Source organism: Diabrotica virgifera, chromosome 7, assembly GCF_917563875.1.
Source record: "Diabrotica virgifera virgifera chromosome 7, PGI_DIABVI_V3a".
NCBI lineage: Eukaryota > Metazoa > Arthropoda > Insecta > Coleoptera > Chrysomelidae > Diabrotica > Diabrotica virgifera.
In genome coordinates this window covers 117,232,810-117,260,494 of record NC_065449.1, presented here as the reverse complement: position 1 = coordinate 117,260,494, position 27,685 = coordinate 117,232,810, and the positions used below count along the sequence as shown (strand labels likewise).

At 30.8% G+C, this 27,685-nt stretch overlaps 1 protein-coding gene across 2 annotated transcripts in view; it reads right to left on the bottom strand.

Moving 5' to 3' along the window:
• Positions 1–27,685, bottom strand: part of LOC114326775 (double-strand-break repair protein rad21 homolog) — a 62,982-nt gene that overhangs the window by 13,040 nt on the left and 22,257 nt on the right. Inside the window, exon 7 of one of the 2 annotated variants that reach the window (XM_028275206.2) lies at positions 5,184–5,419. In XM_028275206.2, coding sequence (XP_028131007.1) covers positions 5,184–5,419 — 236 coding nt within the window. The remainder of the gene's footprint in view (positions 1–5,183; positions 5,420–27,685) is intronic. The other variant, XM_028275207.2, reaches the window with a different exon arrangement.

The following is a 27,685-nucleotide window of genomic DNA, read 5'->3' as shown; positions in this document are numbered from 1 at the left end:
ATGAATTGCCTCTTCTTCTGGAAGATGTACCGCTAGCAGTTCGTAAGTTCATGTTTCAGCACGATGGTTATCCCGCGCATTTTTCCAGAGTAGTAAGAGATTTTTTAGATAAGTCATTCGCTGATAAATGGATAAGACGTGGAAGCCTATTTTTCGGCTAGCCAGATCACCAGATTTAACTGTTTTGGACTTTTATTTATGGGGGCGGATTAGAGACCTTGTTTTGTCTGCTAGGCCCACTACTCGAGAAAACATGATCCAGAGAGTAGGAAATTGAGCATTGCGAGAGCAGAAATTGAGACTCCTGTTCAATATACATACTCTTAAAGAAAATCGAAACTTGCATCCAAAATTATGGGCCATAATTTGAACATTTAAGTCGTCACTAAGTAGTTGCTTTTATTTCTTTGTTATATTTTATAGTGTTGTTTGTCCTATTGTTGTTTTAATTAATACACGTTGACATCTAAAAAATGTTTCTTTGTTTTTTCCACAGCACACTACCTTTCCTTAACTTCATTTACCGGTGACAGTAGCAGTTATGTTTAAAATTTACAATTTACACAAGATATCTCGAGATAGAAAAAAGTTATCGACATGCGGTTTTCGCTATTCTGTTGCTAATTTGATCTAATTTTGTAATACAGGATTAAAAATACATACTTGTATTTATTATTTTCCACAGAAAACTGGATTTCCGAAAATAATTAAATAACACCTCCTAGCTGCCATATTACTAATAGGCTGTTTCGAAATTATAACTCTTACATTGACGAAAAAGAGTTGTTTTCAACAAGACCAAATTTGCAAAATTCGATTAAGCAGAACCGGACTTACAGCCATTTTTTCATAACAAGGTTCCCACTCACCCCCACCTCTTATTTGCAAAGGTAGACTTAAACTTGTGAAATCAAATATGCGCAGAATTTTATGAAGAATATGATGATCGGATTTCCAGTGCCCGTTCGTTAGACAAATTTTGTAAAATTTTGATTTTTTAATTTTTTATATTCAATTACGCCCTCTAGCGGTGAACCTAAAGTTATGAAAATAATTTCCAGGCTTTTCCCGAGGCCACTTTTGTCAAATATTTTTTTCTCAAAGTTGTACTATAAACGGTTCTTGAGATATGGCCGAGAGCCATTCTTATTGGGACACCCGGTACACTTTCATGCACTTACAATGTTGGTATAGTTTTGACGTACGGCGAAATAATTTAAAATATTATTGGCGGCGAGAGTGTTAACCCACAATAATGGGTGTAATGAAAATTACATTTTTAATGCCCTTAATATAGATCCATAATTTTCGATTTTTATCTAAGCCCATCTTAACTGAGACGAAGTTAAGCCGATGCCGCACTGCAGGATGCTAGATGGTGGCTTGGATGGTGGATTTTAAAGGTGGATGGTGGAGGGTCGCTGAATCCTGGACGCAGTGAAAAGAGTGAAATGAAGTCAGTATCCAACTGACTGCTGAGACATCATGCCTCTCTCTAAAGTTGCGAAAAAATGTTACTATCTTCGGCAATTATAATGGCATATACCTAATGTAAAAAAAATGTTTGTCATTATTTTATTACTAAGCTGTTATTTTTAAGTAATAATAATGAGCGCCAGCACGTATTAGGCGGCCGTCTATGGTGAGTGCGAGAGAGATGCCATTCCGGCAGTCCAATGGGGCATCTTACTCGCACTTAGCCGCGTCAATACGATCTTACGGCTTATTGTTAATACTTAAAAATAACAGCTTAGTAATACATTAATGACACATATTTCTTCAGGATCATGTAGGGGGGGGGGGGGTTTAAACTTTGATTTAGTCACTTTCTGACTTTCATAATAATAATTTTTAACCGAGTTATTAAGTCTTAAAAATGGCCATTTCGCCGTTTTTCAAATTTTAAATTGCTTATAACTCGAAAACCATCACCTTTAGAGAAAAATTACAAGAGACCTTTTTTGTCCAGAATGGTCTAAAAAAGTTAAAAAAGGTTTGTCCGGACCAAAAATAATAATTTTTGCAATTTGATTAAAAAAAAATTGTTAAAAAAAATTTGGACCACTTTTCTCGTGGGCGACTTCTTGAACCTTATTCTGGGGTGTATTACAAATGTGATTATGCAAAAAATTATTGCCCTTCTTTTATAAACAGCCCTTATTACGCTTTCCTCCATATATGTAATATATTTATAGCGAGGCTACCCGGATGGATTATCAAACACGACTGATATGGGTGGATAGACGCCTGGCGAACCACCGGATGGGTAGATGGTAGTGGGAGGCCACTGCGGCTAGTGTCGTTGTATTATTCGTGGTATAAGTAGCTGGATGGTCGCCAGGCGGGTATCTACCATCCACCATCCTACCAAACTTCCTGCACTGCGGCATCGGCCTTAAAGATGCAATCTATGTGGCAAGCTGAAAATTGATCTAAGACTTAATGGTGCAACGAATATGTTTCGTAAGCCGAGCTTAAGGCTTGTATTAAAATATGTTGATGCAACCAGGCATAAACACCCTAATGTCTGGTGTTTCGATTTTCACTCTGAAAATGTTCTCAAAAAACTCCGGCAAGATGTATAACATAGATAAATAAAAACAAGAGAGCGGTCAAAGGATAGGGCAAACCGTTCACATTTGTTTCTGCGCAGGTAAGTAGCACATCGGGGCGCTGTTGTTTGTGAAATTAAAATTTTTACCATGCTGTGCGTACAATAAAGAATTTATTGTACCGTGAAAATTTACTTGTTGCCATTGACTTTTCAGGTTGTGACTCCTTTTGACTCCACATTTGACATTGTGACTCCATGTTTTTATGACTCCATTTTGTTGTTGTGCTGAATTGTTTGATTTAAATCATTTACCAACAACAAATACAGTAAAACCTTGATAGAACGGACCTCTATTTAACGGACTTCGGATATAACGGACAACAAATCCGATCAAATGTTAAAAAATTTTGCATGCAAAAAAAATATGAAAAATCGGATTCTGGAAGAAAAATCAGCAAGGACAGGATCTCGGCACAGTATAATTGTTGTCAAATCTGGTAAACCTAGAGTTGTTAAAGATATGTATAATGCAACATCTTCTCGTTTCATATTATAGCTCTAATAAGGCATGGTTCACCATATATATTTTCAAAAATTGATTTTTTAAATAATTTGTACCTGCAGTGAGAAAATTTCAACAAAAGGAACAAGAAATACCTCCCAAATAGGTGAAATGTTTATTGATTTTAGAAAACGCTCCTGCTTATCCCCCTGAAAATATTCGACATTCAGAAGATGGCAACTTTGATTGTATGTTTTTACCAAAACATACATCGCTTATTCAACCCATGGATCATTGAATAATTTTGGCAACCAAACGAGAATATAACTTAATACCTATCTTTTTAATGTACAGATGTGTACACTGTATCTAATTACAGCAGGTACATATTTTCAAAATTAATTTTTTGATTGATTTTGATTGACCTATTTTTATATAACGGACTTTCGACTTTAACGGACATCTTGTCCCCCCTATTAGTCCGTTATATCGAGGTTTTACTGTAGTAGTTTATTCTATGAATAAAGCTATTCGACCAATAAACTGACATTTCTCCATTTTACTAACGTCAAATAAGACTTATTTTATTTATTTATTAAATAACTATTTACTCTTCGAATAAATTGGCAAGTTAATCTTGCTGTACATATCTAGAAGTAAATTCGTCAGTTTAACTTTAAATTATCAAAATTATATTGAAACAAAATAAAAATATAAACGTCTAATAAATTTTATTCAACGAATGGCTATTCATTGATTTATTTGTTGTTGGTGAAACCGGACCTTAAATATACAGTACAACCTGCCATATCCGAACCTGTCATATCCGGACCTCCCCATATCCGGACGGTTCTGCCGTCCGCATCTACCGAAATCTACCGAGAAAGGCAGTACTGCTGTTGGACAACGCACCCTCTCGAAAGTTATTGACTGCTGTTGCACGAAAGTTATTGACGGCGTTGATTACTGGAATGTATGAAGGAAAAAACGTTTTAAAGACTATAAAATAAGTGGTCTTGATATCCGGATTTTTTCATATACGGATCGGTCTGTCGCCACATTGATCCAGATATGACAGGTTTTACTGTATAGGGCTTTTCATCGATTGTCATTTGTTTCGAGCTTCCGTCATATGTTGTATAATCTGTGTATAATATTAATATACCCGGATTATACAACATATGACAGAAGCTCGAAACAAATGACTGTGAATGAAAAGCCCTATTGAATTGGTGGAATTGAATATTGGTAGGTGGAAATACAATAATTTTAATATTATATAATAGTCTAGAAATATTTATTTTTTAAATTCCATTCATATGCCGTGTACAACAAAGCGGAATTGCTTTCATTTTAGGAGATAACCTTTCAAAAACTATGATGTGATTAATTACTGCATTCTACTAAAAATAATGCTAATTCCATGTTTTCGAGTGATTTATATTATTTTTTATTTTCAGGTACTTACTAGTACTGTTAACTGTTAGGCTGATAATACAGTACAAATTGGAATTACACAAGTGATAATGGACTAATGGATATAGTGTACAGTGTAGTACTTACAATAAAAAACTAGTGATAGTGTGACAAAAGATCGCGTTTTTCAAGTAGGTAGGCTAAATATCAATAAAGATTAACAAAAATAAAATGTGTGTACTTTTTTTCCCATCCTATATTTCTGAAAAGTTTGAGGGAAATATAGAATTATTTTAAATTTCCCGCTTTCCCTGTTCTGGCCGTTTAGTTGAGTAAGTAGTTCATCGAGTCGCTAGCATCGAGTGTGACAATCATATGTATGCAACCAACCACTCTCTTGTTTTCATTTCTCTATGATGTATAACCTAGTTTTAATACATAGATACATCTTCAGAATTTTTTTAAAAAATATTTGAGAATGATTTCCAGAGTGGAAATCGAAACGTCAAACATTAGTTACCTATTTAAAAATGTAAATTTCATATACACCAATAATACCACAAGAAAGCTGTTTCAGAACCTTGTGGACCATTTTGTCGTTATTGATGGTTCTATTGCATTATAAACAATGGTAATTGTGTTAAAGAAAATGTTTTTAAATGGTGGACCTAATTATGAAAAAATTTATGTACACCATGATTTTTAACATACCTTGAATAAAATCCTGGCTGGAATTAGTCTTGCTGGTAACGCGAAGAGTTTCTCTACACCTCCAGTTTCCTTCCAATGCATAAGTCTTTTAGTCGGTGGAGCCAAATCCAACGTCGTCACAATATCACTAGTATCACTTAGTTGGTTTTTCATTTCCTCGCCGGATATATTTTTTACTTCGTCCACGATTAGTTTCCGTTTCTTCCTGGTCTTTGTTAGACCTAGGTAGAATTCATCTGTTTTTTATGTTAAATTTATCAACAACATTCTCATAAACAGCATTAAAAAATTACTAGAAAATACAATCTTGGGAACAAAAATAAAAAATAAAGTTTTTTATACATACAAATCTGAATTATTTTATTGCAAGAGAATCGTCGTTTCAGAACAATGAAAATTGACGTCAAAAAAGTTAAATGAGTTTGTTTTAAGATAGTAAGCTATTATCTTGGCATTAATATAACAGAGAAATTCAGAATAGTAAGATACAGAATGAACATGCAAATGCTCTATAGATCATACTGCTGGGAAAATAGCGTTTTTTTGTATTAGAAAAGAAAGATCAAGGCATGCAAACAAAGTAATCTAGTCCAGGAAGCCACTGCGCATCCGCTAGGAAAAATATTCTGATTCGGTTTTTTGCACAATATTACGCAAAAAGACCCCTTTTAACAAATTTGCATGTTTCCAGGTCCAAAAGTGCGTCAAAAATTGTTTAAACAATTTTTTTTAACGAATTGAAAAAATTGGAGAAAGTTTTTTTTGGGAGTTTTTGATCATTCTGAACAAAAAAGGTTTCTACTAACCTTTCTCTAAGATACGTCGTTTTTGAGTTATAAACGATGTAAATTATGAAAAAACGCAAAAAGGGCCATTTTCAACTCCGAAAAACAATATGAAAAAAGGAAAATTTTGATGTTGCCAAAGGTCACAGATATTCTTCGAATATCCATTAATAAAATCCTGAAGCATCTTCGTTCATAATATTAATTTCAACCTTAGTTTTTTTAATTTTTAATCAAGCGCGTGTTCAATGATTACCCGCTGCCGTGCGCTGTTTTCCTATATACCGCATCTCTCTCACACTCATGCTGAGTATTAAGCTATTGATTATGTTCAAAATTAGAGAGCTAAAAGGAACTACAACGTTAACGGGATTTTATTATCTCATATGGTCAACGGACCTCTATATTTGAAAAAACCGCGGAGTGCTACCATTTAAATGGGTGCGTTTTTGAGAAAGAGGTGAATTAGTCCCTAGGCACAGGGTGAATTAAGGTGAGGGTTATTCACTTTTGGTACAAACACTTCTACAGGAAAATTGTTCCAGGATAAATTTACTATCGAAATATCATATTTTAAAGTCGAAAAGTATTTTTTTAGAAAAATACATTCAAAAGCAAGAAAAAAACGCGAAAGAAAGCAATTTTGTTTTTTGTCCCATAACTGTTTTCCACAGGGATATAGGTTCAGCGAAAAATAACTTCCATCCTTCCTCTTTAAAATGACGTTTGGTAGAAGTCTCTAGGTTTATAGTTTCCGAAAGAGGATTTTTCAAAGTTTGCCGCTCATAGAGTTTTTGAGCCATTTTCCCCATTATTTCGCAAACATTGTTCTATAACTTTTTTCTACGCATTTCTAGGTATATGCAATGGTACATTAAGTAGAAAGAGAAGTCAATTACCTTTAAAATGGTCTACTGTATAAGGTCGTACGACTATTTTTAAACAAGTTATGATTTTTCAAGGTTTTATACTTTTAATGATTTTTGATATTTTTTATGATTATTTTTTAAATTTCTCATTATGACTTTTTTTCTTGTACATTTAGGTATATACATTCTGGAAGCTTATTCTCTTTACTTTAAAATGGTGTATTGCAATCACCTCTAGGACTATTTTTAAACAAGATATCCGTAGGATATCCAAGGGTATCCGTAATTTGAGAAAAAATTTTTTATTTTTTCAATTAGAAGAATATAATTATATATTGTAACATAATTTTTAATTCCAAATAACTTTTCTTAATAACACTTTTCGATATTGTGAAATATAAAGGTACTTTACTCTTGAGCGAAATTCATATTTTTTAACATAACTCGTACACTATTGATAAAATTTTATATCTGATGATTACATCTTAGGTTTTAGACTATCCAGAGCATTTTATAAAGAATAATTTTTTTCATAAAGTTAATAATAAAAAGCTTTCCATACGGTTCCAACTTAGCGGGACCTATTGCATGTGTATATGTCAAATTTTGAAAAAGCATATTTGGTTTAAAAATAGACCTAGAATTTTTTACAATACACCATTTTAAAGTAAAGAAAATAAGCTTTCCTTTTTATTGCACACTGTATATACCTAAATATACAATAAAAAAGTTATAATGAGAAATTTAAAAATTTAAATATCCAAAATGATTAAAAGTATAAAATTGTGAAAAACCATATCTTACTTAAAAATAGTCATACAGCCTTCTACGATAGACCATTTTAAAGGTAATTGACTTTTTTTCCTACTAAATGTAACATTGCATATACCTAAAGCTGCGTAAAAAAAGTTACAGAACAATGCTTGCGAAGTAACAAGGAGAATGGCCCAAAATTGTTGTGAGTGGCGAAATTTTAAAAATCATATTTTGGAAACTATAAATCATACAGACTTTACCAAACGTTATTTTAAAGAGGAAAGATGGAAGTTTTTTTTCTGTGAAGCAATGCCTATACCTATATCCCCGTGGAAAAAAGTTATAGGGCAAGAAACAAAAATGTTACCTTTCGTGTTTTTTTTTGCTTTTCTTTTGAATATATTTTTGTAAAAAAAAATATTTTTGACTTTAAATGTGATATTTCGATAGTAAATTTAACCAGGAAAATTTTTCCTGTAGACGTGTTTGTACCAAACGTGCATAGAACTCACCCTAATTCGCCCTGTGCCTAGGGACTAATTCACCCCTTTCTCAAAAACGCACCCCTTTAAATGGTAGCACTCCGCGGTTTTTTCATATTTAGAGGTCCATTGACTATATGAAACAATAAAACCCCGTGAACGTTATAGTTCCTTTCTAAAATACATAATCAATAGCCTATATACATACCTTACTGGCGCTTATAGTTAAAAGGTAAGTACATTTTATTCTTGCTTTAGGTATCTAATTGCCACGTTAAACGCAAGCTATTTTTAATGCAATGAATTATACGGTATAACTCTGTGTAATTGTGATTTAGATTTAGAGGCTTGTGAAAACCAATATGTGCCCTCTTGTAAATGATGACAATTATTAAAATATTATTATTTATAAAACTATATTGTAATTCGAGTTTGTTCATTGTAATTTTTAATTATACATAATTGTAATTCGAAAGATGTGAGAAATAAAATTTTTTATCTTGTATTTATTAACTTATTTATAAATATTATTCCAAATATTGCTCAAGATTAATAAAAAATATTTATAAACAAAAATTTTATATTGTAATATGCATACAGTTCTTTAAAATTATATTAATACTCTGGGCTAATTAGCAAAATACAAGGAAAAGTTATTTACCAGCAATTTTATTGCTGGAATCGAATCTTATGATGGTATATATTAATAATATAGGTATGCAAAGTCCGCAGATAGTAAGCTACTTTTTTTTATAAACAAAATGGCGCCCAAAAATCGTGTTTTTTTCAATTTTTGCTCTATAACTCCAAAGATTTTAACTTTACACCAAAAACACCCAAATAAAAATTCACCGTAATTAAATTCTGCATAGAAAAGTGTTTTTCCCGATTTACTTCGACGAAAATTTTCCCCGGAAAATGCGGGTTTTTCCAACAAAATCTTTAATTTTCAACTAAAATTTTAGATACGTAATTGTTACCAATAATTAAATAACTTGCTAATATAAAAGCTCTTTTTGTATAGATTATAACTTCAGAAGCCGATGGAAATTGAATGAACAGTTTAGCAACAATTGAATTGTTAATTCAAAATTTACGGTCACTATAATAACCAAAATAATTACGATACATAAGAATAACTATGATTTTTGTATAAAAAGACACTGCACCTATCTAATGTATTTTACAGAATTGAAATTGAACTATTTAAGCGGCCTCAGGAAGATTTTAAAATTATAAACAATTTTTTGGCTTATAAACAAATATAATATCTCGGGAAATATTAAATTAAATTAAATAATGAAAACGGTATTGGAAAAAAAGCGGCAGGGCGCTTCTTTTAAAAGAAAAAACGTTTAATTGTGATTAGTGGTTCCTGAGATACAACCGGTCAAAGTTGACCGGCATTTACGGGAAAGATATCAATAATAGGATCATAATTTTTGAACCATCACCTTTTAATTTTTGTCCTCTTTCTTTGCACCAATTTTCATATCTTTAAAATACTCATAATAACATATATTATTATAATAAAAACTATCGATATATTACGAGTAAAAATTGAAAAAAATAGCAAAATTCCAATCAAAAATTAGGTTGGAGAAAATGTAATCTCAAAGTTCAAAATCGGTATACGTTAAAAAAATGCATTTTCTCGGCTTCCCACGGAGCAATTTTCTTCATTCTTTTTTTGTTCCCAAGTAACTCGAGTAGAGCCATCTAACTAACGCATTATTAAATGTCAAACTTGCTTTTGTTATAATAGATTAATTTATTTACAAGAAAAGAAAACTACATATTTTTTCCAGTTGTAGACTTTTTTTAGATAAACTTACTACAAGTGTACCTTTTAACGTTAAAAACACAAATATTCTCATTTGAAAGCTGTATAATTATTTAAACAATCTTTATTTAAACAAATTTAAAAAATTTTGTTATAATAAATAAATTAATTTATTATAACAAAACAAAAGCAAGTTTGACATTTAATAATGCGTTAGTTAAATGGCTCTACTCGAGTTACTTGGGAACAAACAAAGAATGATGAAAATTGCTCCATGGAAGGCCGAGAAAATGCATTTTTTTAAAGTATACCGATTTTGATCTTTGAGATTACATTTTCTCCAACCTAATTTTTGATTGGAATTTTGTTATTTTTTTTTTCCATTTTTACTCGTAATATCGATAGTGTTATTATAATAATATATGTTATGAGTATTTTAAAGATATGAAAATTGGTGCGGAGAAAGAGGAATATTTCCCGATTGTTTCCCGATAAAATTGTTTATAATTTTAAAATATTCCTGAGGCCGCTTAAATAGTCCAATTTCAATTCTGTAAAGTACATTAGATAGGTACAGTGTCTTTTTATACAAAAATCATAGGTATTCTTATGTGTCATAATTATTGTGGTTATTATAGCGATCGTAAATTTTTAAATAACAATTCAATTGTTGCTAAACTGTTCATTCAATTTCCATCGGCTTCTGGGATTATAATCTGTACGAAAAGAGCTTTTACATTATCAAGTTATTTAATTATTGATAAACGATTACTTATCTAAAAATTTTAGTTGAAAATTAAAGATTTTGTTGCGAAAAACCCGCATTTTCCGGGGAAAATTTTTGTCAAAGTAAATCGGGAAAAACACGTCTCCATGCAGAATTTAATTACGGTAAATTTTTATTTGGGTGTTTTTGGTGTAAAATTAAAATCTTTGGAGTTACAAAGCAAAAATTGAAAAATCACGATTTTCGGGCGCCATTTTGTTTATAAAAAAAAGTAGCACACTATCTGCGGACTTTGCATACCTATATTATTAATATATACAATCATAAGATTTGATTCCAGCAATAAAATTGCTGGTAAATAACTTTTCCCAAAAATGGCCTATTTTCCGATAATCTGCCCAGACTATTCGCGGTGTGCAAGTACTCGGAAGGGATACGCGAAACGATCGTGCGCGAATAGCGGAGAAATATTGCAACTTTCTTAAATGATTCATATTGTCAATTGAAATTGTCAAATTGACGTACATTTCATACCTATTGTCATTTAAGAAGAAAAATAATATATTGCTCCACAATATTGATATCATATGCAATTATTATATAAAGGTAAATTTAATTAATTGTATTTTGCTTGCAGTACTGCATTTTAATAACTAATTTTATTTACTACATACAATTGTTTACGTTTTAATAACATAACCTAAATCTTATTTTTTCTTATTATTTTTTTGGACTATGGCCTTGACAATTATCCAGTAACCAGGACCATATGATGGCCAATATAATTAAAAGTGCGAATAAAAGTGCAGAGCGAAGAAACCAGGTGTCGCTTTTCCGAACTTGCACGCACTAGGCAGCGGGTAATCATTGAACACGCGCTTGATTAAAAATTGTTTAAAATTAAAAAACTATGGTTTAAATTAATATTATGAACTAAAACGCTTCAGGATTTTGTTAATGGATATTCGAAAAATATTTGTGACCTTTAGCAACATTAAGGTAGAATTCCGCACCCAGCGACCGAGACAGGAGACCGCGACAGGCGACAGATCGGCGAGGTCTCCCCACGACAGCTCTCAATGCAATTATATTAGGGTAGTTCTGCAGCCCGCGACCGAGAAGAGCGACCAACTATCGTTTATCGCGACCTATCTGTCGCCTGTCGCGGTCTCCTGTCTCGGTCGCTTGGTGCGTAATTCTACCTTTAAAATTTTCCTTCTTTCGCATTGTTTTTCAGAGTTGAAAATGGCTATTTTTGCGTTTTTTCATAATTTAAATTGTTTGTAACTCGAAAACGGCATATCTTAGTTAGAGAAAAGTTAGTAGAAACCTTTTTTGTTCAGAATGATTCAAAACCCCCAAAAAAACTTTGTCTGGGGCGAAAATGCAGATTTTAGCAATTAAAAAAAAATTGTTTAAAATTTTTGCGCACTTTTGGACCTGGCAACATACAAATTTGTTAAAAGGGGTCCTTTTTGTTTGAGTAAGATTGTGCAAAACAACCGAATCAGAATATTGTTTCTAGCAAATGCGCAGTGGCTTCCTGGACTAATGGGATTATCATTGCAATGTTTAATAAAATATCCTTTTAAAAGGCCTTATCTTGAATTTAAACCACTTGATGGGGAAGACAAGAAATCTCAAAATCAAATTTCAAAGAGTTACAGAAAATGTTTAAGCAAAAAAATCATCAAAAACCTCTGAATATGAACAAGTATGATGGATTATGAAAGAAATGATTTTTTCATAAAAAAAAAACTGAAAACTGAATATTTCTCTCAATTATTGTCAAACTATGATTGTAGGGGGCATGTAGTATAAAAACCTAGGAGTTACAATAGATGAAGGAGGAAAGATAATAAAGATATACTTTGGAAAATATGTAAAGGAAAACATACTATCAAAGCACTACATCCAATCTTGGGCAGTAAAAGTCTGACCAAAATAAACAAAAAGAAACATATATCTGGCTTTGATTTAGCCAGTAGTGACATATGGGTCAGAAGTGTGGGTTGTAGATAAGAATATGCCACATAAACTTCTCTCAACCGAAATGATATACTGGAGAAGATGTTACAATTTTAATGGCCCATGCAAAGAATTAATCTATTAGAGAAAGAAATGGAGTTTAACAATACCATACTGGGCAACAATACCATACAGCTGAAACGCAGTTGGATTCGTATGGACATCTGCAATGTATAAATGAAGAAAGGATACCGTTAGAAAAATGGTATTCATCTGTGTGAAGAGAACATCTGTGCTGAAATGAAAAGTAGAGATCTCCACGAAGGAGACTGGAATGACAAAAAACAAGTGATATACATGTGTGATTCCATGAAGATGAAGTCAAGAACTTGTACGCTAAAGTAGGGGAGTCAATGCCAAGACGTTGGAGAGGTCACTTCTTATAAAGGAGGACATACTTCATACATATAAATTATTCAGTCTACTTATGTACATGATATAATGTACTGATGAATACAGTTTTAGAAAACCATTCTTTTTTTTTTCACTTGTGCCAATTAATTCAAACAGTATAGTAACTACATTTGCCAAAAACACAACTGAATACATGAAAGATATGTACAGTCGGAAAAATGAAAGAATACCCATGAACGATCACATTAATCACTTACTTTGTATTTGCTGTCTTTTTCTATAAATAACAAACGTTTGTTATAGAAAGAGACAGCAAATACAAAATAAGTGATTGCTGTGATTGTTCATTGGTATTCTTTCATTTTTCCGACTGTATCTATTTGTTTTCTAAAAAATTTTTTTAATACAGTTCCTTTTTCAGTAAATTTTGTTGTTTAGCAGATTCTATTGAATATGACGTGTGGTTTCAAAAAAATTTCCTTCATAATAACCATCTGATCTTGATAAAATTATCACAACCTATACGAAATAAACCGAATAAATTTGCTTGTATGAGAATAAAATATATGCTTTTTCTCATGAGTATCTTTCAGTACGTCACAGTTTTTCGATTTCTTTCTAACGCATTAAATTGTATGTGACAGAAAAAAACGCACGTCGGTGATTACATTTCGTCGGTGACATTTATAACATTTATTCTAGTTGTCAATAGATGGCGCTATAATCGAAAAAAAATTATTTACGAATTATATAATATATCTACGAATATAATCTGTTCAATTTATAAGACTATACAAATCAAAGAAAATACCATTTTATAAATGCAATAAACACAATAGATTTGTTTTTATGCCAAATTGCAAATAAAATGTGACAACTGTCAGATTTAACTAAAATGTCATGTCACTAAAATGTATATTATCACGGACTTACCTTTTTTTCTATCATTTGTGACGCACTGAAAAATGCTCATGAAAAGAAGCGTATTCAAACTTTTGAAAACAAAAATGTCATTTGCACTTTCGGAAAGTGTTAAAAGAAAGCATCAAGCAAATTCTAGAAATATCTTCATTTGTTCTTTTTTGACCTTTAAGAAATGATGTTATAAAAGAGTACAAAAAATCTCCGGAAACATGGACACACTACTACTAAAACACGTTTTACTAAAATGATTTACTTTTTTTATGTTTTACTTCTTCATCAAGATTGATCATGTAGGTACATGAAGTGTTATGGGTGGTTTAAACTCACAATGACCAGTAAACGGTTCCGCGTCTTTCCTGGCTGCAATGTGCTTACTATCTTAGTTTTATCCACAGGTCAATAGATGAAGACTTACAATATATATTATTATAAATCAGCTTTTATCTAACTGGTGAATTAAAAAAACAATAATTTTAAGTTCCTTTTTCCCAAAAAAAATCAAACTGAAAAAATAAAAACTGTAAAAAGTATTTGTATGACATTTAAGCTTGTCACGCACGGGGAGCTAAACTATAATATATATTATAGATTTATTCGCCGAACGTATCCTGAACTTACCCAGTATAGGTACGTTCGGGGCATGCTGCGCGAATAAATCTATAATATATAATTATAGTTTAGCTCCCCGTGCGTGACAAGCTTTATTTAGAATATCAAATAAAACCAAGAATGTATTTTCTATATCTTAACGGCTACAACTTTTCAGTTTCTGTTAAAAAAAACAGGAACTGAAAATTGTAGCTCTGACTACAAATAAAAATAAACTACATTACTCAAGTTATTTAAAGGAACGTGTATTGATCTCATATTTTTTTTAATTACAGTACTATATGGTATATTTAGGAAAATAGGAATTATTAATTGGATGAATCTAATAGTTGGAAGAAATATAATAGAGCTAGACAAGTTGGCTGGAATCTTTCTTAAGACTCACATGTAGTCCTCGTCTTGAATAGGGTTCAGTATGTTCCATTAAAGTTAAATATTTTAACATCAACCTCATGTCGCTTAAATTTTAATTTGTAAGACATTCACTGTTGTTCACTGATGATGGTCTGATAAGACCGAAAACGTTCTGATGAATATAATTCGTTTGGAAAATTATTTTTTAATGAATTTTAAATATATATAATTTTACACTACAAGTTTTTCACGTCACTGAAGTTTGTTGACACTAGAATTATGACGAATCCATGAAAACATGTAAAAAAGAGAAAACTTGTTTTATTAACCAAAAATCAAATGTACATTGAAAGTCACTGAAGTAGATAGATAGTGTATAGAGACACCCCATTTTTATTTTCCTCTAAAAATTAGAAGGCTTTTATCTCTCCAGTATTAACTCAGGTTTTTTTAATTTTTGTTATTCCGAGAAAACCTATCTAAAAGACATTTTTTTCAAACACATATTTCAGGATATGCAAAAGGTATTACAGTACGGTAATTAGAAAAATATGGAGATATGTTTGGTTTCTCGTTATATTTTGAGCAATGTATAAACTAAAAATTTCTCAATTTTGAAAGTATGTTGTTTGCACGTCGTATTAACACAAAAAACAGAAGAACATTTATTATGCAGGAATATCAAAACACTACTAGAATCGCCTAAAAATTAATCTAACATGCAATGTTAATATTCTAACTCAAAATTGACAAACTTTTTTAGTAATTTCTTGTATATAAACAATGAATTATGACAGTATATAATTAAAAATAATTTTCATTTTTATCAGAAAATAAAAATTATTGACACCTCTAATTAATAATAGATTTGTTCTAGCAAACAGTCAAACTAGTCAGAAACCGTCAGCAAACAGTTGTGTCAGTGAGAGAACATAATACAGTCACCAGTGCTATCCCCTCTACTCGCGCTGGTCCAATATTCGCTGATGGTTTCAAACCGTTTGAAACTGATGCTAGAACAAAATGTGATTCATAATGACAGTTGTGTCATATTAGTAAATGGACCATTCCAACATGCTGTCAAGATTATGTCAATATGGCGACTGGGAGGGAAACATAAATGTTATTCTATCAGTTATTAATATGTGTTTTAGATAATTTTAGTTGCTTTTATTTGTAATTTTGTTTCAACATTTTTACTGGAATAATCGATAATATGCTTCATTTCTGTTGTGTTTTGAAGTGTTTAATGCGAAGTAATCCTGATAATCAGTTTTATCGGTTACCATCAGTGCTTTATTTTAAGGTACTAGTACACTTTAGAAGACCAAAAATAAGCATTTTTTCAAGATTTTTTTTTCTCAGGACCTTTAGTAGAAATGAACAAAACTTTTTACATATTAATATCTGACTCTTGGAGAATACAAAAAATATATCTTTTTTCATTTATGCACGTACACTAATGTTGTAGAGGGCGCCAAAATCGAGGCCTCGAAAAAAAGTAGTTCCGATGGCGGACAGTTAATCTCATGATTGGGATCTCTGAAACAAAAAAATCATACGGCATTTGAAAAAGGAAGGTTTCTTACGTGAGAATTTACCACCGTTAGTGAAAAATTCCGCAAAGAAAAGATTTTACGGAAATTTGAAAAAATTTTGTGAAAAAATGACCCGTTTTTCTTCAGTTTTTCATGGTTAAAAAATAATTATTTTTTATTTTTTGATGAAATTGTGGTAAATTGTCACGTAAGAAACCTTCCTTTTTCAAATGCAGTACGATTTTTTTGTTTCAGATATCCCAATCCTGAGATTAACTGTCCGCCATCATTTTTCGAGGCCTCGACTTTTGCGCCCTCTGCAATATTAGTGTACGTGCATAAATGAAAAGATATATATTTTTTGTACTCTCTAAGAGTTATATATTAATATGAAAAAAACTTTATGTTCATTTCTAATAAGGGTTCTGAGAAAAAAATTCTTGAAAAAAATGATTATTTTTGGTCTTCTAAAGTGTACTAGTACCTTAAGCATAAAACCAACTGAACTAAGTAAGTTATGATCTGAGAGACATAAACAATGGTCAAATATAACAATAAAGCTATAAAATTCACTAAAAAAATGCTGAATAACTAAATACTATATCTACAAGCAATATTCTGTATTGTCTGCCAACAACTTTCGAAAATATTCACTCATCTTTATTCATTCACTGCTTAAAACTAAATAAAGTCATTTAAGTACTTCTACAACTAAAAACTACACAAAATCAACAACAAAATGTTCGCAAAATACAACTAAAAAACTATTAAAGGGATAAAAAATTTAAGAAACACAATGTCAAAAAATATAAACAAATAAAATATGTTTATTCGCAGACCCTGACGCGGACTTTTAGTCATGGCATGCTTCACTCGTCGTCGACTAGTCCCTGATTGTCTCTGAGGAATACACTTATTGGGAGGTGACATAAACGACAAAGTCTTGAAATGGCCTATAGCTATAGAGCATTTCAAGACTTTGACGTTTATGTCACCGTTGGGAGGCAATTAATAACTGTATTCGCAGAGACAGTCAGGGACTAGTCGATGACAAATGGAGCATTCCATGACTAAAAGTCAGCGACAGGGTCCGCAAACGAACATATTTTATTTGTTTTTATTTTTTGACATTGTGTTTCTTAAATTTTTTACCCCTATAATAGTTTTTTTAGTTGTATTTTGCGAACATTTTGTTGTTGATTTTGTGTAGTTTTTAGTTGTAGAAGTACATGAACGACTTTATTTAGTTTTAAGCAGTGAATAAAGATGAATCAATATATTCGAAAGTTGTTGGCAGACAATACAGGTGTTGCTTGTAGGTACAGTAGTTAGTTGTTTAGCATTTTTATAGTACATCTTATAGCTTTATTATATTTAACCATTGTTTATGTCTCTCAGATCATAACTTATTTAGTTCAGTTGGTTTTATGCTTAAAATGTAGCACTGATGGTAACCGATAAAACTGAACTTTATCACGATTACGTCACATTCCACACTTCAAAACACAACAGAAATGAAGCATATTATCGATAATTCCAGTAAAAATGTTAAATTCACCCTTGTACGAAACAAAATTACAAATAAATTCAACTAAAATTATCTAAAACACATTAAGAACTGATAGAATAACATTTATGTTTGCCTCCCGCTGTCAGATTGATTTTAAAATTGACAGCATGTTGGAATGGCCTATTTCAAATACAGTAGACTCTCCCTATAACGAACACGGTTATTAGGAGGTTTCGCTTATAACGAGGTACACTAGATGTCCCATGAAATTCCTATTGAACTGTAACACCTCTATAACGAGAAATATTTGGTTATAACGAGGAAAAATGAAATCGGAAAATATGTATCTTTATCTGTTTTTAGCGCTGTAATGGCTATAAATAAATACCCCAACTACCTGTATACAAAAATCTCCAACATATGTGCGGTTATCGAGGATAGAGCTGTAATAAAATCCACCGACTATAATAAACTTCTTCCTGTGGCCTGATGGCCAAGCCTTATTGTCGAGGAAACAATATTTAGCATCTTATATTGCTCCGAATGGCTTTACTATAGTAAGTTAATGTTTTAGAAAACTATATATTCAGATGTATGCATCTTACTGCTGTCTGATATAACGAGATCCGCTTATAACGAGGTAATTAGTCTACCATTTCAGATTATTACACTTTTACTTGACTTAAAAAATGTATCATATAATAATTTAAAATATAAAAAATTTTATTAAAAAATCCTTTAAGTATAAGGTATATTAAAGACCCTTTTGGGCTACATCACAGAACGTTTTCAGAATGACAATTCGATCATCAGTGCTACCTTAAAAGGTATACATGGTTGAGACACTAACATCTGGATGAAAACCCTTTAAATGGCATAAAGTTTCCATTATGTTACATTGTTATAGATAATATTATATGATGTTGAACTTTTAAATGCTTTACATCATGGCAATACATTTATATCATGGATATATTATCTACAACAATGTAATATAATAATTTTATACCATTTAAGGGTTTTCACCCATATATTTTTAGTGGCTCAAAAGTGTACCTTATAAGCAGCACTGATGATGGAATTGTCATTCCGGAAAACGTTCTGTAATGTAGCCCGAAAGGGCCTTTTTAATAAATATACCTTTCATAAATGATCTTTCAATAAAATTTTTGATAATTATGGTATACAGCTGAGTTGGGTTATTTCCTATAAACTCAACACACCTAATTTCCACCACTCTTCACAATTTGGTGATAATTTGGAATACTCATAGTGGCTAATAAGGGAAACAAAAATATAAAATTTAAAATTTTTGTCTCAAGCCGTTTCCGAAATATGGTTATGTAAAGTTTTCCAAAAAAATCCAAAACACTGCGACCATACTTTATTGGAATTGTTGTAGAAGCTGTCCTAATTGAGCTAGAATGCTGGAAGAGGTGTCATTTTGCAGCATTTTTAAAGTTCTTTACAGTGATATTATACAACATGATGTTATGATAAACAAGTTTTTCTCAAACAAAAAAATATATATTTTGATGTTAAGTTTTTTTCTAAAAAGTACTCGATTTAAAATTTTCATAATATTCCTACAAATGCATAGTACTGTTGTTAATAACAAATTTTATCAAGGTGGTTCAACATAAAAAAATAAATTTCAAACATACAGCATGGTGCAAATGAAAGGAATAAATTCGTAATGTCGCAAGCTGGCGACTTTAAGGAAAAATCCCGAAACAGGTCGATTTTTATTTTTAAATTGTGATTTTTTGGCATATATATCATACTAATGACGTCATCCATCTGGGCGTGATGACGTAATCCATGATTTTTTAAATGAAACTAGAGGTCGTGTGCTAGCTCATTTGAAAGGTTATTCAATTCTCTATTCAGTACATAATATAAACAATAATATAATTATTTATACAGGGTGGTAAAAAATATTTTTTAGATTAAATTTATAGACAAAAAAGAAGAAGAATGTAAGTAATTTATTTAATTTAACATAAATTTTAATGCAGTAAGAAATCAGAAAAAAATGTTTATTTCATAAATAAACATTGTTTTTCACTTAAATTAAATGTTCAAACTTTCAAAAAGCAGATGTTTGGCGGGAGCTAGCTTGAACATTGAATTTAAGCGAAAAGCAATGTTTATTTGTGAAATAAACATTTTTTTTGTTTTCTGGCAAAAGTAAAATCTATTTTAAATTAAATAAATTACATACATTTTTCTTTTCTTTTTGTCAATTAATTTAATTTAAAAATACCACACTGTATAAATAATTAAATTATTGTTTATATTACTGAATAGAGAATTGAATAACTTTCAAATGAGCTAGCACACGACCCCTAGTCTCATTTAAAAAATGATCGATTAGGTCATCACGCCCAGATGGATGACGTCACTAGTATGATATATATGCCAAAAAATTACAATTTAAAATAAAAATCGACCTGTTTTGGGATTTTTCCTTAAAGTGGCCAGCTTGCGACATTACGACTTTATTTCTATCATTTGCACCATGCTGTATGTTTGAAATTTATTTTTTTATGTTGAACCCATCACCATCCCATAATAAAATTTTTATACGTTATTAACAACAGTACTATGTATTTGTAGAAATATGAAAATTTTAAATTATGTACTATTTGGAAAAAAAAACTTAATCAAAATATATTTTTTTTGTTTGAGAAAAACTTGTTTATCAACATTATGTTGTATATATCACTGTAAAGAACTTTAAAAATGCTGCAAAATGACAGCTCTCCCAGAATTCTAGCTCAATTAGGACAGCTTCTACAACCATTCCAATAAAGTATGGTCGCGTCGCGGTGTTTTGGATTTTTTTGGAAAACTTAGCATAACCATATTTCGGAAACGGCTTGAGATAAAAATTTAAAATTTTTAATTTTTCACCTAATCATCCACTATGAGTACTCTAAATTTTAACAAAATCTAAATAGATCAGGAAAAAAAATTAATTCAAAGTGTGTTGATTTGACCTGGAATAGCTCAGTACAGAAAATTCATTTCCTTGAGGATTTAAAATATGTTTTTGGTTTGTAATGCAATAATTTTAATGCTCATTAGGAAGAAGAGACAACCAAATATACCAAAAGAACAGTCAGTATGCTTTGAGTGTAATGTTTAGTAATTGTGTCAATATATCCTTCGTCAATAGTTGATATAGATTTCAAACAAATGCAACTTTTGGTTTTGAAAAGGAATAAGTTTTTATGAATTTAGAATTCACTTCCTATAATAAGCTTTTGTAGTATTCAAAAAAAAAGTTGAAAAGAATAGTAATTGTCTTTGCATATTATGTTTAACTGTAGTAATATATGCATATTAGTTTAAAGATTCTGATTGAGTAAAAAAACATAGTCACGAAATAAGTAATGGACAATTAAAGTGACAGAAAGTAAAAGTATACTTCTATTTGAAGTGAAAGAATATCAACGGATTATATTTCTATAAATCATTTTTTGTTTGGTTTTTGTTAAAATGCTTGAGTTACTTAAACTTAAGCAATTTTCCATTGGACATATTATGAATAAGAAACTATACATCCAATCAACTATTGGAATGACAAATGATTTTCAACCATAGATTTTCAATGTGAAAGTGAAATTATTAAAATTAATGAAAAATAGTTAGGTAATAGTACTAAGAGGTACTAAATATACAGTCCCTGGCCCATATTATTATGACCACCTATGAATTTTTACAAAAATAGCTATTCCACTAGATACGTTTTGTTTAAAATATGATTTTTAAATTTAATTTTGTTATGCAATGTTAATGTTATGCATTAACTATAATATATTTGATAATAAACAGCAATAAAATATTTGAAAATATTACATATTTATATTTTTTTAATATTATGTTGAACTTCTGATCTTAATCAGATGGAAAATATTTGGGAGCTTTTAAAACGAGAAATTTATGATGAAAAGGTCACTAACGAAATTGTTTTGATTTAAGAACTAATATTTCGTTGAAACCATAATGACAAATTTAAGCAAAAAAAATTTAACTGGATTCAAAGTATGCCAAGACGGATACTAGCGGTAATCAAAGTTAGAGTGTGCTCAGCAAAATATTAGAAAAATACAAATATATGATATTTCCAAATGGTTTATTGCTGTTTATTATTAAATGTATTATATTTAATAATAAACACTAATAAAACATTTAAAAATATCACATATTTTTATTTTTTCAACATTTTGTAGAGCCCCCTTTAACTTTGATTACCGCTAGTACCCGTCTTGGCATACTTTGAATGCAGTTAAATTTTTTTTGCTTCAATTTGTCATTTTGGTTTCAATGATATGTTAGTCCTTTAATCAAAACAATTACGTTAGTGACCTTTTCATCGAAAATTTCTTGTTTTAAAAGCTCCCAAATATTTTTCATCTGATAAAGGTCAGAAGTTCAACAAATTATTAAAAAGTATATAAACATGTAATATTTTCAAATGTGTTATTGGTGTTTATTATTAAATATAATATAGTTAATGTATAACATTAACATTACATAACAAAATTAAATTTAAAAATCATATTTTAAACAAAACGTACCTAGTGGAATAGTTGATTTTTATATAAATTCATATGTGGTCATAATAATATGGCCAGGGACTGTAAGGTGGTCTAGTCAACAAAATAATTTTTTTGCAAAAAAAGGATGAACAGATAATAAGACATTTACATATATTTGAAAAAGGCTGGGCTGAAGGGACAACTTTAACCTAGGGATGAGCCACAATAGACCTCTTAGCTCGAGTGGAAGGATAGTTAAGTGCACACTCATATGAAATCCGAGTGAAAAAACTATAGTAAAGAATGCACTAAAATGCAAGCAAAAAACACAGAAATTTATTTGTGTTAAAAAGGTGGGAAGACACCTTGCGGACTGTTCTGTACCAAGATAATATGATAAATAAAGGACTGTAGACTTTCGTGTCCAGTGTTTTGTAATGTAATGGTATATTAGTTTCAAAGTTTATAGGCCGTAGTTTTAAGTTATTTCTTTCTGAAATTTGGTCTGCAACTGCGGCAGACATCAAAGACGGTGCAGCAACAGTACTAACTGTCTTAGGTCACTGATGATTGACTTTTCCGAATCCCTTTTGATAATGTCCATCACAGTTGTGTTAGGATGAAATAATTCTAGAGCACCCGAAAACAATGCATAGGGTTTCTTTTACTTAAATCTTTTTTAACAAATTTACAATTTTTCTTAAATTTGTAAATATTGTCTTGAGTATAATTCATTGTTAAATATATTCATATTATATAATGTGGATTTTAAATCTATAGTTAACCCATTGAGTAAAAACTGAAAAGTCATCATGTTAACCAAAGATTATAATGTAAAGCAATGTTTGAAATACTTCTTAAAAGCTCGACGACTGACCCCTTTGTCCCACCCCCGACTTACAATAAAAAATTGGTAAATATCTCACTTTTATTTTTATAGTCTCCATTAAAATTAATATATTTTTCCTATCATTTCTAATGGATCTCTAAAGAAAAGATATTTGAACTCTACAAACTAATGATTGACTAGTTAAGTTTTCCACAGAAGTGTTTAAGTTTTGGAAATAGCCAGGAGAACAACTTTGAGCAACAGCCCCCTTCATTTTTCTTTTAGGAGGTCACATATTTTTGGAAATAAGTAAGTCACATCATTCAAAGCAACCAGTTCACCAAGATTGTCCACTGATTCTGTCCAAAACCAAACCAAACAACATACAAGAAAAATCAAGGAACTGCATCTATAAAATACCCTGTGAATGCAACAATTATTATGAGGAGGAAACCGCAAGACCAGTGAGTGTCAGGATAAACGAACATGAAACATACATCAAAAACAGAGACTTTGACAAATCACATATGCAAACATGCCTGGTACATGAACACAGGATGCAATGGAAAGAAAAGACAAGAAAAATAAAAAAAACAAAGAAGCAACTTTCATCTTAAAAATGTGTAGCAAACCCATCAGAAGAATGTATCAGGCTGTGGATGTGAATACTAAAAGAGGAAGTCAGAAACAAGAATATACCAACTTTAGCAGATTAATAGAAAGTCAGAAACATATCATCTACAATCTAAAATTATTGTATGTAGTACATATACAACACACAATACATAAACATCTCAGAAACAAAAAACAAACACAGAAAGAATTTTCAACTGAAAGCATAGCTATTTGTCTATAAGATCGAGGACAAGTAAATCACCAGTAAATTTGGAAAACAACCCCCAAACGACTACTATTGGTTATAATAACAGCTCACTACATTAAAATATTCTTTTTGTTAATGATTTCCAGAGTGGAAATCGAAACGTCAGAACCTTTAAATAACAAAATATATAAATAAGTAAACAGAACCTTTGTAGACCTTTCAGAACAGAACCGTGTTTTACATTTTAGAACTTACATTTAAAATCCACATTGTTTATAACAGTAAAGGCATTAGAAAACCAGTCAAAAGTTATTTGATTTTGTTTCAAGACAGAAATAACTCACCTACTTAAATGCACAGACTGTCAAAAATGATTATTAATATGTAACAGGCTAATATCATATGATTAAAACTTTATCCAATATAATATTAACGTGAAAGAGGTGTATTCTATAACATTTTCATTAAATTATAGAGGTATCAGCCAATACATTGAGAACGACACAGAGGGCGATCGAACGAGCTATGTTAGGAATATCCCCGAGAGAACATATCGTCGCCTTAATACTATAACTTGATAACTCGAAATTAGTAGTTTTGAGATAAACGGGTTTAAAGATTTTTAAGATATTTGTGCTGCTCCCATGATGTTGGTAAATACGGAATTCACTCTGCACTTCCTTAACTTTTTGGCTACTGATAGTAGCCATACTAGGAATAGGGTGGGTGAGGAATACGGTGCAAAGGGCCTAGCGGGGTAAGATGATGAAAAGTGCCCCCAACTCGATTCAAATTCCATATAGGTCACCCGTTTAGTATATGTAGTGAAGCTAACTTTCTGAAATTTTTAGCCTCCTAGGTGGTCATGTGACCCACCTATAGCCTAATTAGGGTTTTTATGTTTTTATTTTTTATCTCAGCCGCATCGAGAACTAGCGAAAAACGTAAAATAAAAAAGTTGTAAGCTTAAAAAAGGTCTGTCCGAAATTTTTTTTTATTTTTGGCGGGAAATTTAAATTTTATAACGATTTTAAAATTTTAAATGAGTATAAAAAAATAACTAAGACATTCGTTTTCACGAAAAAAATATATAACGTGTATTTTTGCAGAATGTTTCACCCTGAATTTTTTCAAATTTTTAAAATTGGTGAAACGCACCTTTAGAAATAAAAAACCGCATTTTTTCGGTTTTTTTTTTTCGTTTTTTGATACAATTTTATACATATTTTTCAAAAAAGGTAACACCGTTACTGGAGTAGGTAAAAATCTGAAAAATAATTGGGGTTTGCTAAATAAAATTTTTTTGTAACGCCATCCATTTTCAAGATTCATGTTGAAGAAAACAAAATTTTACACATTTTTTACGATTTTGCCGAAACTATTGGCAACACTGTATAAAACTTGGCGGGTTTTAAGAGGTAGTTATTGTGCATGTTTGACATAAAATTAAGGATTTGATATTGATCATTGGCTTAGGGGTCTGAACTTTTCAAAGAAAAAAAGATAGTACGCCACTGACATATTTCAAATTAACAATCATTTTTGAATTCCTCGTTCAATTTGCGGTAAAAAAAACTATGTTTTCATTTTTTCATAAGAGGCGCCGTTTTGCTGCAAAAAATAAAATATCTTAACGCTTCCAAAGTATTCGAATTAGTTTTTATAATGGATGTACGAGTTTATGTAGATGTAGAAACTACTAATAGTAGTATGTATTTTATTTCATAGAAGTTCGAATACTTTGTAAGGGTTAAGATGTTTTATTTTTTGAAGAAAAATGGCGCGTCGTATGAAAAAATAGGAAGATAGATTTTTTGTCACAAATTGAACGAGGAATTCAAAAACGATTGTTAATTTGAAATATGTCAGTGGCGTACTATCTTTTTTCTTTAAAAAGTTCAGACCATTACCCATATGCGCGCCAATGATAAATATAAAATTCTTGATTGTATGTCAAAAAATGCACAACAACTACCTCTTAAAACTCGCCAAATTGTATTACAATGTTGCCAGTAGTTTCGGCAAAATCGTAAAAAATGTGTAAAATTTTGTTTTCTTCAACGCCCTGATCTTGAAAATGGATGGCATTACAAATAATTTTTATTAAGCAAACCCCAATTATTTTTCAGATTTTTACCTATTCTAGTGCCGGTGTTACCTTTTTTAAAAAATATGTATAAAATTGTATCAAAAAAACGAAAAAAAAAACGAAAAAATGCGATTTTATATTTTTAAAGGTGCGTTTCACCAATTTTAAAAATTTGAAAAAATTCAGGGTGATATATTATGCAAAAATACACGTTATATATTTTTTTCGTGAAAACGAATGTCTTAGTTATTTTTTTATACTCATTTAAAATTTTAAAATCGTTATAAAATTTAAATTTCCCGCCAAAAATTAAAAAAAAAAATTCGGACAGAACTTTTTAAAGCTTACAACTTTTTTATTTAAAGTTTTTCGCTAGTTCTCGATGCGGCTGAGATAAAAAATAAAAACATAAAAACCCTAATTAGGCTCTAGGTGGGTCACATGACCACCTGTGGGGCTAAAAATTTCAGAAAGTTAGTTTCACTATATATGCTAAACATTGACCTATATGGAATTCGAATCGACTTGGGGGCACTTTTTATCATCTTACCCGGCTAGCCCCTTTGCTTTCGAATATGGAAAATAACATGAAAAATTAAAGTTATCAACTTTTAGCACTACCATAATGTTAACATGAGATGCCAAGTTGCATCTAAGCGAACTTTTTAACAAAACTAATATTTTAAGCATTATTTTGGTGAAAATTAGCCCTCTGCCATGGGGGTTGCCAGATCTGCTGACAATTCTAGAATTTTTGCATTAACATGAACCGAATAAACAGATAACATTTACGTGGTAAGCTCAATGGTTTCAGAAAAACACGTGCTACAACTAGATAACTGGAGTTACCTAGTTATAGAATTCAGTGTATGTCGTATTCACGATTATTTATATTAAAAAATAGCTTGATAACTTATCTTGTCAAGTTTTAGCACTAATATTAGCGGCATTTGAGTTTTATCAACTTTCGTCAATTGTAAATAAATAGCTACTTAATTCGTTTGAGGCTAGTCATCAAGTTTTTACACAATATAGAGGCAAATAAAATACATCTTGTGAACTAGTTATCTCAAAAACGTCAATTTTGGAGTTATCAAGTTATAGTACTAAGGCGACGATATGAGGACGTGCAAAGCAGGACGAAGGTGCAAGAATGGCACAAATGAAATGGAACTGGGTAGGACACGTGGCACGACAAACATCGAAAGGTGGACAAGAAACATTGTAGATTGGAAACCACACAAGCACAGTCGTAGTAGAGGAAGACCACAAAAACGATGGCTAGACGACATCAAAGAAAAAATGGGGAGAAACTGGCACCAAATAGCACAAAACAGAGAAAGATGTCCGTCCAGGAGTGGATGCTAACAGGCTGAAGAAGAAGAAGAAGAAATTATAGAGGACTCTAAAATTTTAGAGCCCGCTAAAAATATTTTTGTATTCTATAAATTATGCATCTGTTAAAATCATAGCCTGAACTGTTAAAACTCCTACT